At 44.7% G+C, this 17,500-nt stretch overlaps 1 protein-coding gene across 4 annotated transcripts in view; it reads left to right on the top strand.

The window, feature by feature from the left end:
* Window positions 1-552: 552 nt before the first annotated feature.
* LOC131448155 (glutamate receptor ionotropic, delta-1-like) overlaps window positions 553-17,500 on the top strand; it is a 179,160-nt gene continuing 162,212 nt past the window's right edge. For 2 of the 4 annotated variants that reach the window (XR_009234158.1, XM_058620310.1), the window contains exons 1-2: window positions 554-1,555; window positions 14,131-14,286. Coding sequence is in view for 3 of the 4 variants with exons in the window: in XM_058620310.1 (XP_058476293.1) it covers window positions 1,468-1,555; window positions 14,131-14,286 (244 nt within the window). In the remaining variant the exon portion in view is untranslated. Of the gene's footprint in view, window positions 1,556-11,792; window positions 12,041-14,130; window positions 14,287-17,500 lie in introns of those variants that run through there. The other 2 variants (XM_058620313.1, XM_058620312.1) reach the window with 2 other exon arrangements.

Raw genomic sequence — 17,500 nt, 5'->3', positions numbered from 1 at the left:
CAAACTAATCAAACACACAGACATTCTTCATGAATCGAATCTAATATATAATATTTATGATTTTATAAACATTGTACACTGTATCCTTTCAAAATAAAAGACACAAGTATCCTTTCAAAATAAAAGACACCTATATTCTTTCAAAATAAGACACTTGCTTATATCCTTTCAAAATAAAAAACACCTGTATTCTTTCACAGACACCTGTATTCTTTCAAAATAAAAGAAACGTATCCTTTCAAAATAAACGACACCTGCATTATTTCAAAATAAAATACACATGTACCCTTTCAAAATAAAATACACCTGTATTCTTTCAAATTAATAGACACCTGTATCCTTTCAAAATAAAATACACCTGTACCAAACCTATGATTTTTGTTATGATGATATTCTCACTACAGTTCCGTTTGCAGGCGACAGGTGGCGCTGTTGCCCCTGCAAATGTCATCTCACACTTATATTTTACAACCTTACCTGAGTGAGTGAATGAATGAGTGAGTGAGTGAGTGAGTGAGTGAGTGAATGAGTGAGTGAGTGAGTGAGTGAGTGAGTCTTTGCTCCACGCTTGATTATTGAATCCACGACCTGAGTGCAGTCACTGGTTGACACCAGAAGCAGGTTCAGGTTCAGCTCAGTCTGGACGGAAGCTGCTCTTCATCATCTCCGACAGAAAAACTCAACACTGTTTGGTTTTTACGCGCGGACATTTCCATCTTCATCTTCATCAAAGAAACTCTGTGTTTGTGTAAAATCTACAGCAGCAGCTTCACGATCTTCTTCTTCTTCTTCTTCTTCAAACCAACTTCACCGTCTGATCCTGAAGAACCGAGTCCAGGTCCTGGACGAGACTCCGGCACCAGAACCAGAAACCGAGCCGGCTCCATCCATCATCATCTCTTCACCTCCATTCCTCGCCTCTCCTTTCTCCGGTCCAGCTCCCGGCGCCGTAGATAGCGGCTCCGCAGTCACGTGGGGAGAGAGAGAGAGAGCGCGAGTGAGTGAGAGAGAGAGAGAGCGAGAGAGAGAGAGAGAGAGAGAGAGAGAGAGAGAGTCCCTCCTCCTCCTCTTCCTCTTCCTCCGCAGTTTGCGGTGTGTTCAGTTTGAGACTCGGAGCAGAGTCAGATCAGGATCTGCGGCTCCGGTACAGAAACGCCGGTGTCTCCTCCTCCTCCTCCCCGCTCTCCTCATCACGGCCCCGGCTCTGACTGCGTGCGGAGCCGCGGACGCTTGTGTCTCCTCCTCCTTTTTTCTCCCTTCGCCTTCTTTTCTTCTTCTTGTTTTTGTTCTTCAACAGTTTGGGATTTGGGTTTTTCTTCTTCTTCTGCTGCTGCTGCTGCTGCTGTTGCTGCTGCTGCTGCTGCTGCTTTTACGCACAGACTCTTGGATCTAGAGTCAGCAGCAGGAGAATCACGCAGGAAGCCGCGCCGTGGATCCGTGGACGCGCCTTCGCGGCTCGAGCTGGAGATGGAGATGCTGCTGTTTGTGATTCATTCTCTGTGGATTTTTCAGTGGAACACAGTCACGGTGCGCGCGGACTCCATCATTCACATCGGTAAGAGCAGCTGATGATGATGATGATGGTGGTGGTGGTGATGATGATGGTGGTGACCACTCTTCCTCCTCTGTGTGAATTATTGTTGCTGATGATGAAGATCAGAGTTTCCTCTGACCTCACTCCTCATTATCATTCCGATCCGTGTCGGGAGAAACGCAGCATCCATCCATCCATCCATCCATCCATCCATCCATCCTCTCTGCTCCTCCTCATCCTCAGTAAACCTGCAGGAGAAACTGTCCTGATGTTGCTGTTTGGAGGCTTTTCTCCTCCTCCTCCTCCTCCTCCTCCTCCTCCTCCTCCTCCTCCTCTCTCCCTCTCTCCCTCATCTATGAGCCTGAACTTTGAATTGGACGTGAGTGAAATGTTAATCAACTCTGCTGAGGGAGGAGACAGAGGGACAAACGCTGACTGTTCCTGCTCAGAGGAAGAGGAGGAGGAGGAGGAGGAGCAGCGTCTCTGTCTCCTCTCTCATGTTTGTCCACTCACATGTTTGAGGAGCTGCTGTCAATAAACATCTGAGCAGGGTTTTCTGTGCGTGGACACAAGAGACACACAGAGACACAGTGAGACAGAGACACACAGAGACATAGTGAGACAGAGACACAGTGAGACAGAGACACAGTGAGACAGAGAGACAGTGAGACAGAGACACATAGAGACACAGTGAGACAGACACACAGTGAGACAGATACACACAGAGACACAGTGAGACAGAGACACAGTGAGACAGATAAACACAGAGACACAGTGAGACAGAGACACAGCGAGACAGAGAGACACAGACACACAGTGAGACAGACACACAGAGAGACACAGTGAGACAGAGACAGTGAGAGACAGTGAGACCTTGCACAGGAAAACAATATAAAATAATAAGAATAATATTGTGTTTGACATGTTGCTGCAGCTCAGTCCATCAGAGCAGCACTGCAGTGACCTGTGAGCTTCAACCAGGACACACTGAGACACAAAGAGACACACTGTGAGACACACTGAGACACACAGAAACACACTGAGAGACACACAGAGACACACAGAGACACACAGAGACACACTGAGACACACTGTGAGACACACTGTGAGACACACTGTGAGACACAGAGACACACTGAGACACACAGAGACACACTGAGACACAAAGAGACACACTGTGAGACACACTGCGACACACAGAAACACACTGTGAGACACAGAGACACACTGAGACACACAGAGACACACTGAGACACACTGTGAGACACACTGTGAGACACAGAGACACACTGAGACACAAAGAGACACACTGTGAGACACACTGAGACACACAGAAACACACTGAGAGACACTGTGAGACACAGAAACACACTGAGAGACACAGAGACACACTGTGAGACACTGAGACACACAGAGACACACTGAGACACACTGTGAGACAGAGACACAGTGAGGAACACTGAGACACAGTGAGAAACACTGAGACACAGTGAGACAGAGAGACACACTGAGAGACACACAGAGACACACTGTGAGACACACAGAGACACACTGTGAGACACACTGAGATACACTGAGACACAAAGAGACACAGAGACACACTGAGACACACTGAGACACACTGAGACACACAGAGACACACAGAGACACACAGAGACACACAGACATACTGAGAGACACAGTGAGACACACAGAGACAGGTGGATGTACATATGTGTGTATCAGTGGTTTAAACAGTAAAAAGTACATGAGCAGAAAATGACTGATATTAAGTTCAAGTGTCAGAATAAAAGTCTTAATGTCGTGCGGTTATTAAATGTATGAGTAATAAAAAAGTTCAAGTTAATCTGACATTTCTCAGGTTTATGATGTTATTTCACCAGCTTAAAGGGACAGTTCAGGTGTTCTGATGTGTTTGTGTACTCACTGTTACACACACGTCTGTAAACCACTCACTCTCCCACACCAAACTCTCAGAGAACCAGGAGCAAGTAAAACCAGAAATGTTTCTAATGATGAATTCACTCAGACATTAGAACTCAGTGATGGAGGCAGCTGTGTGTGTGTGTGTGTGTGTGTGTGTGTGTGAGAGAGTGAGTGGTTTACAAACATCCGTTTAACAGTGCGATAAAGACGTGATCATGTGACGTAGAGATCGTCGACTTAAACTGACGTAGATTTAATCACACAAGTCTTTAGTTCAGCGTCTGTCGTTTGTCTCAAACATATTTCAGTGATTCTGAATCATTTTCTTTAAAAATAACAACATAATGAAGACGGATGGAGGACAAAAATGTGTTTTACAACTTAATGGAGTTAAAAATAACAAAGCTCAAGGTTAAATGTTCCCTAAAAAAGACAGAATGGCAGTATTGTGTCAACATGAATCTTTATTAGAGGAAGAATTCATGTAACGATGACAAACGAGTGAAGAATATTCCACATCAAAGTGAGGATGTGCTGCGTTTTCTTTCATGTGAGCAGTTCATCAGTTCATCTAATTATAACACTCATCTTTACTGATGTTCACAGCAAATGAACACATGATGTTCTGCAGCCACTAATTATTCATCTGTTCATTCCTCTCTGGATTCATCCGCTCATAAACGGGCAGAAAATGTCACTGAGAAGCAAAAAGACAGCGCTCAGAATAATCCATCCATCATCAGCAGAGGTGAAGATCCATTTATGAATGGATTAATGGTGATGTTTCCAGGATCATTCACTGTCAGAGGAGAAATCTGATCTCTGGCTGTGTGAGGACATAAAAGAGAAGAATGTGCCAGGATTATCACAGATTATCAATCACAGATTATCCAGCAGAACATGAACATGACGCTGATTTATGAAGAACGTAAATCTCTTCTGCTCCTGTTTTCACACAATCTGGACTTAAATGTGTTCAGAAGCAGTTTTCTGTGAGTGTGGATGAATGTGTGAATGTTCCTGAGTGAATACCTGCAGTGACGCAGCATCACAGTCTCTGTTCTGAACCTTCTGCTCCTGCACCACAGCATGTTATTTACATATTCATGTTCATTTATTTACATTTATTTACATTTATACATGAACATGAAGAACATAAAGAAGAACATGGAGAACATGAAGAACATGAAGAACATAAAGAACATGAAGAACATAAAGAAGAACATGAAGAACATAATGAAGAACATAAAGAAGAACATAAAGAAGAACATGAAGAACATAAAGAAGAACATGAAGAACATGAAGAACATAAAGAACATGAAGAACATAATGAAGAACATAAAGAAGAACATAAAGAAGACCATGAAGAACATAAAGAAGAACATGAAGAACATAAAGAAGAACATGAAGAACATAATGAAGAACATAAAGAAGAACATGAAGAACATGTAGAACATAAAGAACAACATAAAGAACATAAAGAACAACATAAAGAACATGAAGAACATGAAGAACATAAAGAAAAACATAAAGAACATGAACAACATGAAGAACATAAAGAAGAACATGAAGAACATAAAGAACATGAAGAACATGAAGAACATAAAGAACAACATGAAGAACATATTAGAAAACAGTCAGCTAACGTTTGACTCTGTTTTAGCTAACCTTTTACGACCTTACAGTTCAGTTTTAGCTCATGCTAAGCTAACTTTTTTAAATAATGTTCAGCTAACGTTTGACGAAACCTTAGTTATTATTTTTTTTGATAAACGATAACTTGTGTCCATCTTTTAGCTAACTTATATCTTATAGTTTTAGCTGTTTAGCTAACTTTTAAATTACAATTAACTAGATAACCGTTAACTTGGCTATCTTTTAGCTCACCTTTCTTTTACATAACTTTGAGTTAACCTGTGACTAACTTACAGATAACTTTGAGTTAACCTTTGACTAACTTACAGATAACGTTGAGTTAACCTGTGACTAACTTACAGATAACTTTGAGTTAACCTGTGACTAACTTACAGATAACGTTGAGTTAACCTTTGACTAACTTACAGATAACGTTGAGTTAACCTGTGACTAACTTACAGATAACTTTGAGTTAACCTTTGACTAACTTACAGATAACGTTGAGTTAACCTTTGACTAACTTACAGATAACTTTGAGTTAACCTTTGACTAACTTACAGATAACGTTGTGTTAACCTGTGACTAACTTACAGATAACGTTGAGTTAACCTGTGACTAACTTACAGATAACTTTGAGTTAACCTTTGACTAACTTACAGATAACTTTGAGTTAACCTGTGACTAACTTACAGATAACGTTGAGTTAACCTTTGACTAACTTACAGATAACTTTGAGTTAACCTGTGACTAACTTACAGATAACGTTGAGTTAACCTTTGACTAACTTACAGATAACGTTGAGTTAACCTTTGACTAACTTACAGATAACTTTGAGTTAACCTGTGACTAACTTACAGATAACTTTGAGTTAACCTGTGACTAACTTACAGATAACGTTGAGTTAACCTTTGACTAACTTACAGATAACTTTGAGTTAACCTGTGACTAACTTACAGATAACGTTGAGTTAACCTGTGACTAACTTACAGATAACTTTGAGCTAATGTTGGACTACCTTTTTAACTGACTTATTATGACTATACGATATTTGAACTATCTGTTAGTTAACCTTTAACTTTTTGAGTTAGTCTTTTAGCTGAACTTTGCTAACAAACCTTTAACGCAGCATGAGCTAGCTGTTAGCATTTCTCTCCTCATGACATCACCTCACTGTTTCTCCCTGAATTCATTGTTTGTTGTTATTAATTTGCAGAATCACACGTTCATAACTGTGGTGATTATGTGGATGTTTGTCGTCGCTAACATGTGATTTTTGTTGTTGTTTTGTAAACAGGAAGTGATTTTATGACAGTCACATCATCAGATTGTCTGTGTCTCTACAGTCTCAGGACGGTGTCTGTGTCTGTGGACGGTCAGTGTCTCTCAGACGTACTGTCCACCCGCGTCCTCCTCTGACCCAAACCCGCAGAGCCGAGCTTTAACACAGTCGCTCACACACTCACAGCAGCAGCTGGTGCATGTAATTAGCCCCGCCCCCCTGTTCAGTGGCTGAACGTGCGTGAGAAACAGACGCTGAAGCAGAAACAGCAGAGGAGTGAGAGAGCGATGAAGGTCAGAGACCATTTATGACCTTTCACTCAACGTCAGGTCACTGTCAGGTCACTCTGAGGTCACTCTGAGGTCACTCCTCATGTAATGATGTCACTCTGAGGTCAGAGAAAGATGAAGTCATGAGGACAAATGTCAGCTCATCACTGATCAGGTGTGTGTGGGAGAGTGAGTGTGTGTGTGTGTGTGTGTGGGAGAGTGAGTGTGTGTGTGTGTGTGTGGGAGAGTGCGTGAGCGTGTGTGTGTGTGTGTGTGGGAGAGTGAGTGAGTGAGCGTGTGTGTGTGTGTGTGGGAGAGTGAGTGAGCGTGTGTGTGTGTGTGTGTGTGTGTGGGAGAGTGAGTGAGCGTGTGTGTGTGTGTGGGAGAGTGAGTGAGCGTGTGTGTGTGTGTGGGAGAGTGAGTGAGCGTGTGTGTGTGGGAGAGTGAGTGAGTGTGTGTGTGTGTGTGGGAGAGTGAGTGAGTGTGTGTGTGTGTGTGTGTGGGAGAGTGAGTGAGCGTGTGTGTGTGTGTGTGTGTGTGTGTGGGAGAGTGAGTGAGCGTGTGTGTGTGTGTGGGAGAGTGAGTGAGCGTGTGTGTGTGTGGGAGAGTGCGTGAGCGTGTGTGTGTGTGTGTGTGGGAGAGTGAGTGAGCGTGTGTGTGTGTGTGTGTGGGAGAGTGCGTGAGCGTGTGTGTGTGTGTGTGTGTGTGGGAGAGTGAGTGAGCGTGTGTGTGTGTGTGTGTGTGGGAGAGTGCGTGAGCGTGTGTGTGTGTGTGTGTGTGTGGGAGAGTGAGTGAGTGTGTGTGTGTGTGTGGGAGAGTGAGTGAGCGTGTGTGTGTGTGTGGGAGAGTGAGTGAGCGTGTGTGTGTGTGGGAGAGTGCGTGAGCGTGTGTGTGTGTGTGTGTGGGAGAGTGAGTGAGCGTGTGTGCGTGTGTGTGTGGGAGAGTGCGTGAGCGTGTGTGTGTGTGTGTGTGGGAGAGTGCGTGAGCGTGTGTGTGTGTGTGTGTGGGAGAGTGAGTGAGCGTGTGTGTGTGTGTGTGTGGGAGAGTGCGTGAGCGTGTGTGTGTGTGTGTGTGTGTGTGTGTGTGGGAGAGTGAGTGAGCGTGTGACGTAGAGACCGTAGACGTGAGCTGACATGTATTTTATGACAAGAGTCTTTTGTGAAGTGGCTAAAATCAGTTCTTCATGTTTTCACTCAGAGTGAGCGCATGTGTCTCAGTGTGTGTGTGTGTGTGTGTGTGTGTGTGAGTTTATCTGGTTTAGTGTTGGGCAGTCGAGGCCACAGCTGCTGCTTCACTCGCAGCCTCCACAGATCGCTTTCCTGCAGGTCGCGCTGGCCTCTCCGTCTGCTAACCACGACGGCGGCGCCGTAAATCATCCGTGGTCAGCAGCCCGGCTCGTGGGACGGGATAATCTCTCGTCCTCAGGCTCCTTATGAAAAGTGACTTGTTATCCGCTCGACTCGTTCAGAGCTGGAAGTCGTCCGCGGGGAAACGAGCAGACTGTGACTGAGACTCGCTCCAATCATAACATCGTTATTTCTTAGATTCATGTCACATGTAGGAAACAGAACGTTACACATGTTCATGTTTATGTGAGATTATGTGAGATTATGGTGATAGTTTCATCAGAGACACTCACTGTGTGTTTATTAAAGCTGATTCAGTTCAAAACACATTTAATTACAATCTTCAATGTTCAGATCTAGAAGAAAATGTACAGATAATCTTACTGACAGGTAATCTCACTGACAGATAATCAGATAATCTCATTTACAGATAATACAATAATCTCATTTACAGATAAGCAGATAATCTCATTTACAGATCATCAGATAATCTCATTTACAGATGATCAAATAATCTCCTTGACAGACAATCAGATAATCTCATTTACAGATAATCTCATTTACAGATAATCAGATAATCCGATAATCTCATTTACAGATAATAAAATAATCTCATTTACAGATAATAAAATAATCTCATTTACAGATAATCAGATTATCTCCTTGACAGATAATCCGATAATCTCATTTACAGATAATCAGATAATCTCCCTGACAGACAATCAGATTTTCCCCTGTGTGAATCCACTGACACAGTAATCCTCAGGCTGTCAGCCATCACTGTCCCCGGCCGTGAGACACAACAGAAACAACACTGTTTTTCTCTGTGTCTATCAAAGAGAAGCAGGAACAGAGAAATCTCACTGTTATTATTAAACCTCATTAACTCTCTATTAATCCCATAATCCTTCAATGACATCAAAGAAAAGAATCAAATCTATCACTTTGATTCGTTTTTTATTCTCCTGAAAGGAATGAAATATAATTGTGATGCTGTTGTAGTTAATGTTCATGTAAGTCAATGTGTGTGTGTGTGTGTGTGTGTGTGTGTATGATGTGTGTTTGTGTGTGTTTGTGTGTGTGTGTGTGTGTGTGTGTGTATGATGTGTGTGTGTGTATTTGCAGACTTGCGTGTTTTTCAGTAAAAATCACCTTGTGTGTTCTTTACTGTGTGTTATTATAAACGTGTGTATGTAAAGTGCTGCTGTTCGAGGGCATCGTTGTCCTAGCAACCGCTCAACATTCCGTTACATGGCAGAGGAAAGACAGGTGGTTGAAGCCTAATGTGATGTTTTTTATTGATATAAATATCATGTCACGTTCAGTGAGTGTCAGCGCTCACACACTATCAGGCGTCCATCTTGTGCCTTCACCTCCACACAATACAGGTGAATGTATTCAGTGTGTGCAGCTCAGCGCTCTGGAAATAATCCCAGAAGAATCCAACAACAACGTTATCAGTGTGTGTGTGTGAACACCGTCGCTGTCACTGCAGAACATGGTGTCATCTTCTGCCTTATCTCCTGTTTTCACTGCCACAACACACACACACACACACACACACACACACGCACAGACACACACACTCACACAAAGGTGAAGGTGAAGCTCCATCGATGAGATTACTGAGGTTTTTCAAGTGTGGTTGTAGCTGTGAGCGCCCCCTGCTGCTGAGAGCATGTTTAATCAGTGAAGTCTTTAAGTTAATTTACGTCACATGATCACGTCTTTATCTCACTGTGACACAGACACAACAGGAAACTGAAGTCTGTAACCCACTCACTCTCCCACACCAAACCTCATAGAGAAAACCAGTGATTTTAGCTGCAGGGACACAGGAGCTGCTGGTCCTCTGCTGCCTCGTGTGGTCACTTTGTGTCACTGAGTTAAGTCTAAATGAAATATTTCAAATGCCGAATTAATTAAAATCAGACATTAGGCGACAGTGGATCAACAACTCCTGTGTGTGTGTGATGTTAAAATCTGTGATTTTCTCTGTGAGGTTTGGTGTGGGAGAGTGAGTGGTTTACAAACTTGACTTTCCTGGTGTAAAAGTCTGTGTAACAGTGAGATAAAGACGTGAACATGCTCTTAATATACCACAGACTGGAGCTGATGTAGACTTTATAAGCTGAATCTTTTGTTAAGTGGATAAAATCTTGTTTTTCCTCGTATCTCTGCTGGCGACTGTCATGTTTCCAAAGGCGGCACAACTGCTTAAAACACCGCGCACGTCTGTGGACCTGTAAATAAGTAATGTGTATTGGTGCTTTGCAGAAGTGTATCGTCCTGGAGACTGGGTTGGTGTGCAGCACCAAAGAAAACGTTGTAATGCAGCAGGAGAGACTCTGTGGAGTGTAAAATTCATGGCGGTTCGATCCCGCGCTCACAGATTCAGCCGGTGGTGCAGAGTCGGCCTCCTCCGCCCTCAGCTCTCATCACTAATTTAACTTGTTGCAGTTGGAGACTCTTCTTGTCTGCAGGAGAAGTATAAACCTCATGCAGTTTTGCTGACAGGTGCAGCAGGGTTCATGCTTAACTCACATCGCCAGACTGATGTGATCAGGCCCGCGAGCGAGGCGGCGTCCTCACCGCCCGAGGGCCTCCAATCCACCGCCTGCATCTCACCGCTGAGCTCAACGAGCACGAGGCAAATTGAATTCTAAGTTGTAATTCTGCATGACACTCTGTCCAGCCCCGCCCTCCACACATCCCTCAGCCGTCTGTCACGTTAAAGACCCTCCCACTTGTACTTGAATCTGACAGAAACATGCTGTCAGTCTAATGTGTGCTCTGCTTCCAAGCATCGATTCCTCTGAAATGAAACCGATGCATCACGCGAGCGACGGGACTCGCGAGCGTCGTTCACTGGAACACGGGCAATATTTCTCATGGAAATGTTTTCACACAGAAAATAATCAAGAAAACAATCTCACCACAAAGGCTCATTTTCAGGAGCTTTCAGTCTCATCACGTGACCTCCGTTTGTTCCTGGGTGGTTTATGTTGAATAAGAAGTCAGACATCAGATATTGTTAGGTTGTAATAATTTAGACTTATTTCAGAATGAGACTTAGCTGATTAAATCTACGTCAGTGACATCTACGACACATGTTCACGTCTTGAGACAGACTGATGTTTGTAAACCACACCAAAGTCCATAGAGAAAGTGGACTTTGGTGTGGGACAGTGAGTGAGTGGTTTACAGTGAAATGACAGAAGTGTACTGTGTATGTAACGAACGGATTATTTTGGAAATGATTGTGTGTACACCTGCACTCGTCCAGACTTGGACTAATTAGGAGAAACTCAGCGGCACACGATGACACCTTACAGTGGCAGTGTTGTTGTTTTTTATTGCTTGTATCCAGGCATCAATTTTCTTGAAAGGATTTTTATTTTTTAAGTAGTGCAGATTGTTTTTCACAGAGTTAATTTTCTGCTGTAATTAAAAATAAGACAGTGAAATATCTTCATTACCATAAATGCATCATCCCTGCTGCACTGCACTGTAGTTTTAATCTATCTATCTATCTATCTATCTATCTATCTATCTATCTATCTATCTATCTATCTATCTACCTACCTACCTACCTACCTGTCTGTCTGTCTGTCTATCTACCTACCTACCTGTCTGTCTATCTATCTATGTATGGCAGGTGTTTGTTTCATGTGAGGCGTTCAGGGACAAGTCCGTGAAGGCATCATTAAATCAGTCAGACGCGGTCATTGGCAAACACCTGAGTGACAAACAATGATGAAGTAATCAAAGCACCGAGTGAAGAAGGACGTCTTTCCTTGACCGTTTTATGTTTATTTCAGTCCCATTTTAACAATTAAGACGTTAAAGAGCGTTCCGCTTCGTGTTTTGTTCGCTATCGTGAAGCTATGTCCTACAGCTAACGGTAGCTAACCAGCAGCTAACAGGCGTCCGTGAACGCATCATCAAGTTTAAGGTGGACCTAAGATGGCGGCGGAGCCTGGTGATCACAGTGACAGTGAAGTTACCAAAGCACCGAGTGAAGAAAGACGTCTTTACTCTACTGTGAAAGGTTGTTATCTCTTTATTACAATAGTTTAAACGTTAAATAAAACCCAGCTCAGTGTTGTGTTTGCTGACACGAAGCTATACACTGCTGCTAAGCTAACAGCGGCTAACCCAATGAAAAGCAGTAGCTGTTGTTTGAAACTTGTGTTTCTCGTTTGTAAACTCAAATAAAAGTGAATGTAGTCTGCCCGAAACTATGTTCAAATATTAATGTGAGTTTTATTTACTCTTACACATGAGGGGGAGGTTTAATGTGAGGGGGGAAAGCGTAGTGTTTGTGTGTTAAACTGCAGTTAAATGCGGACCTTTGCTCACCTCCCTCAAGCACAGCTATATTTATGCATCACTTATAAAAGTAACACAGTCAGTAAAGCTGGAGATAAAAGTCCACCACAGTCACTGTGTGTGTGTGTGTGCTTCAATTTGAATTCACATGATTAGAATCACAGATGACGTCAGCCAGTCTAAACTGTATGTTATGTTATTTTGGTTTTGCTGAGTCATCGAGGTTCTGTTGCAGTTGAGTGGATCTTTTAATTGATGGAACAGTTTGTCTTTAGCTTCGTGGACAGATTGTTCTACCATATGTTACAGTGCTGCAGCAGAATCACAAGTATTTGTGTTTAAAATGATGAAGACTGCTCTAATTCATCTGAAGAGGCTTGATCGTAGGATTCATTTGAGTGGTTTTAACATTTGACTCTGGAAATCAAAGATCTTTCTCTGTGATAATTAGATGAGCCACTGTGGTCGCTGATTAAAGTACCACGTTGTGGAGAATAACCCGTGGTAACATGTGCATAATTCTTACCTTTTTATCTCCGTGCTCTGAATCATTATTTCATGGTCTCATGTTCAAGTGAACATGCACAGATGAAAGATGAGGACGTTGCTATGGTGATTTCAGGCCAGTCAAAGCTGACATGACTTTGGAGTTAGATGATTAAATGACCGTCTTCTTAGTGTCTTTCCTGCCGTGCATTTTATTTTCTTGCACATTTCCCAGCGTGTTGTTTTGAAGTATCAGCGGAGTGAGGCCGTTGTCTCAGTTGCTGGTTGTTAATTTCACCCACTCTCTGCAGTGGAGCGACTTAATTAGCAGCTTGAGTGTAACAGAAACAAAGCACAGAGACTGCGTGGTGTGATTTAACTGTGTCGTGTAACTGAGCCCCAGTGGGAACATTTCAGCTTTTCAGACATAATCCTGTTTTATTGATTTGGCTTTGGAGGATAATAGAGGATTTTTAAGTCTTTGCTTTTCGCTTGATTCATACAGTTTCAGACGTCGTGACAAGTTGTTCATTTTGAAGGTAAATCTGCCGCCTCTGTGTCAGAAATGATAATGAAAAGAGTTACGCTGCAGAGGAGATGATGTGGAGTGACTCTGCCACTGTTACAGAGCTGCTGTCACTCACACAGTGTACTGTATGTCAGAGTAATGGCTGAAGACAGGCGTGAAGCTGAGGATTGTTGAGCTTTTCTGAGGCTTCAGCTTCACTGAGGCTGTGACTGATGAGTGTTTTCATCAGTGATTCATCTTCCCATTATTGTCTTGATAAATCAATTAGTTGTTTGGTCCATAAAATGTTGAAAAATGTTTCCCCAACCTGGAAATGAATGATGCTGTCAGCGGACAAACCAAAGTGACTCAGTTGTAATGATTTCTTTGTTAAATGGAGCAAAGAAACCAGAGAATGTTCACGTTTAAGGAGCTGAAGAGACAGACAGACGGATGGAACTGGCTCTACTGATTTAAAAATCACTCACACTGAGTCATTGAGGATCAAAATAGTTGCCGATTCATTTCGAGAATGTCTGAAAGGCTCCGCCCACGTTAACACATGTTGTATTCTTATTTATTGTCTGACTCCGTTGTTTTGCTGTTTCTTTGCAGTGTTGGCAGTTTAATTTTGTGACATCAAATACTTCATGGTTTCCTTCCGTCATCAGATCATCATCTGGTTGAGTCTGACAATAAATCTGCTCTTAATAATTATAAGAAGCTTTGTCAACCATGTCGCTGTGTGGTTGGTGGTTAAATTCCCATGGAAGAGGCGTTTCTGACCTCCTCCCTCTTGTCTTCCACATGTCCAGGTGCGATATTTGAGGAGAACGCCGTGCGGGACGATGAAGTTTTCCAGCTCGCTGTGTCTGACCTCAGTCTGAGTGACGACGTCCTGCAGAGCGAGAAGATCACGCACTCTATTAAAATCATCGAGCCCAACAACCCTTTCCAGGCCGTGCAGGAAGGTAGGAACCGCATGTGTGTGTGTGTGTGTTTGCTCATGGTTGTTGCTGTTAATCTTCAGATGGTTCTGGCTCTGTCTCTTGGTGAGTGACCCAGGTATCGACCCTCTTATCGCTGGAGGTGGTGCTGTGCTCAGTGTCCTCTCTCTGAGGGCCGTGCTAGTCTTTGATGCTGTAACACTCAGCTTCTTCTTGTCCTTCCTCTGAGACTCATTCTCTCCATCACCCACTCTCTCTCCCTCCCTCCCTCTCTCTCTCTCTCTCTCTCTCCCTCTCTCTCTCTCTCTCTCTCTCTCCCTCCCTCTCCCTCTCCGGTGTTTGATGTTTGTGTTCAGTCTGGAGTCGAGGTGTAAACTGAAACCTCGAGTCTGCAGACACGGAGCAGTGAGATGATGATGATGGTGAGGATGAAGCTGGTGGTGATTGAAGTTCTGCTGCAGATGATTGAGGTGATGATGTCACGGACGATCACCATGGTGATGAAGCTGAGATGTGTTGTTATGATGATGATGAAGACGGTCGTGATTGAAGTGATTGTTGTTTTTGTTGAAGACAGTGGTGTTGTCTGTCGTGATGATGATGATGATGATGAATATTTATGCTCCTCAAAATCTGTCACATCAACTTTAATCTCTTCACACAAACAACAACACTTTTTTCTTTCACCTCGAGGCGACATGGACGTAGCAGTGTAATGAGCCGGCCACCAGGGGGCGACTCTGCTGGTTGTAAATGAGTAAATGAGTTCATGGTCTCTTCACATTCAGAGTGATTGACAGCTGAATGACTGATATTTTCCATGTAAACGGGAACACAAACACGTTTGACAACACAACTGCACTTCTCCACCGAGCCACTGTGTTGCGCTGTGGAGTAATCCGTGGTGTGTCGTGTGCATTTGTTGTTGCAGTTAACGTTGTGTGTTTGAATGATTCAGTCATGTATTCTATGGTTGTGTGTGTTTTTAGTTTGACGTCAGTTATCAGAGACGTCCACAAAGCTCACATTATCACCGGAACCACGTGTTTGACCACCGGTCTGAACATGAACTGAAACTTTGACAGAAACTAAACTTTGTCGAATAATTAACCAACTTGTATGATTCACATGGTTATGTTTCCCTCATGCTCACACTGACGTTCACTCATTCATATGCAGATTTACTTCACATTGTAATTGACAACTAAACATGTTTTTGTGCTCTGGCATCATCATGGAGTGATTAGAAGGAGACACGCACACGCACGCACACGCACACGCACACGCACACGCACACGCACGCACACACACACACGCACACACACGCACACACAGAGGCTGCAGCAGAGGTCATTAACATTAATTGAGGTATTTGTGTTCCTGGCATTTTAATTGTGATGACGTGCTGATGCATATGTGTGTGTGTTTGCATCAGTCCTGCTCTTTAAAAGGTTGTGGAGTCAGGTCGCACACACACACACACACACACCTGTTCATTCACTGTGATCCATGTTAATGAGGTGTAAACGCTGCTGTTCTCTGCTGCAGACTCCACAGGCAGCGCTGTCATCGCCGCTGTCATCGCCGCTGTCATCGCCTGATTCTGACTCCACTTCCTGTTTGTTATTCAGACTAATTACTGTCGGTGTGCGCTTCCTGTTTGTGCTAAAGGGATTTCATCAATAATAAATAAATACTCATCAATACACTTATTGATATGTTGTGATGTCGGGATCACCCCTGCGTGGTCGTGATCCTCCTCGCGTGGTTGTGATCCTCCCCACATGGTCGTGATGTTGGGATCCTCCTCGCGTGGTTGTGATCCTCCCCACGTGGTCGTGATGTTGGGATCCTCCTCGCGTGGTTGTGATCCTCCCCACGTGGTCGTGATGTTGGGATCCTCCTCGCGTGTACGTGAACCTCCTCACATGGTTGTGATCCTCCCCGCGTGGTTGTGTGGTCCTCCCCGCGTGGTTGGGATCCTCCTCGCGTGGTCGTGATGTTGGGATCCTCCCCGCGTGGTTGTGTGGTCGTGATCCTCCCCGCGTGGTTGGGATCCTCCTCGCGTGGTCGTGATGTTGGGATCCTCCTCGCGTGGTTGTGTGGTCGTGATCCTCCCCGCGTGGTCGTGATGTTGGGATCCTCCTCTCGTGGTTGTGATCCTCCCTACGTGGTCGTGATGTTGGGATCCTCCTCGCGTGTACGTGATCCTCCTCACATGGTTGTGATCCTCCCCGCATGGTTGTGTGGTCGTGATCCTCCCCGCGTGGTTGGGATCCTCCTCGCGTGGTCGTGATGTTGGGATCCTCCTCTCGTGGTTGTGATCCTCCCTACGTGGTCGTGATGTTGGGATCCTCCTCGCGTGTACGTGATCCTCCTCACATGGTTGTGATCCTCCCCGCATGGTTGTGTGGTCGTGATCCTCCCCGCGTGGTTGGGATCCTCCTCGCGTGGTCGTGATGTTGGGATCCTCCCCGCGTGGTTGTGTGGTCGTGATCCTCCCCGCGTGGTTGGGATCCTCCTCGCGTGGTCGTGATGTTGGGATCCTCCTCGCGTGGTTGTGTGGTCGTGATCCTCCCCGCGTGGTCGTGATGTTGGGATCCTCCTCTCGTGGTTGTGATCCTCCTCGCGTGGTTGTGATCCTCCCTACGTGGTCGTGATGTTGGGATCCTCCTCGCGTGTACGTGATCCTCCTCACATGGTTGTGATCCTCCCCGCATGGTTGTGTGGTCGTGATCCTCCCCGCGTGGTTGGGATCCTCCTCGCGTGGTCGTGATGTTGGGATCCTCCTCGTGTGGTTGTGTGGTCGTGATCCTCCCCGCGTGGTCGTGATGTTGGGATCCTCCTCGCGTGGTTGTGATCCTCCTCGCGTGGTTGTGATCCTCCCTACGTGGTCGTGATATTGGGATCCTCCTTGCGTGTACGTGATCCTCCTCACATGGTTTTGATCCTCCCCGCGTGGTTGTGCGGTCGTGATCCTCCCCGCGTGGTCGTGATGTTGGGATCCTCCTCGCGTGGTTGTGATCCTCCCTACGTGGTCGTGATATTGGGATCCTCCTTGCGTGTACGTGATCCTCCTCGTGTGGTAGTGATCCTCTTCGCGTGGTTGTGATCCTCCTTGCGTGATCGTGATGTCGGGATCCTCTTCACGTGGTCGTGATGTTGGGATCCTCCCCGCGTGGTCATGATGTCGCGTGGTCGTGATGTTGGGATCCTCCCCGCGTGGTCATGATGTCAC

The sequence above is a fragment of the Solea solea genome, chromosome 21 (assembly GCF_958295425.1).
Source record: "Solea solea chromosome 21, fSolSol10.1, whole genome shotgun sequence".
NCBI lineage: Eukaryota > Metazoa > Chordata > Actinopteri > Pleuronectiformes > Soleidae > Solea > Solea solea.
Note: the sequence above shows the minus strand (reverse complement) of the source record. Positions and strands in the feature narration are given on the sequence as shown.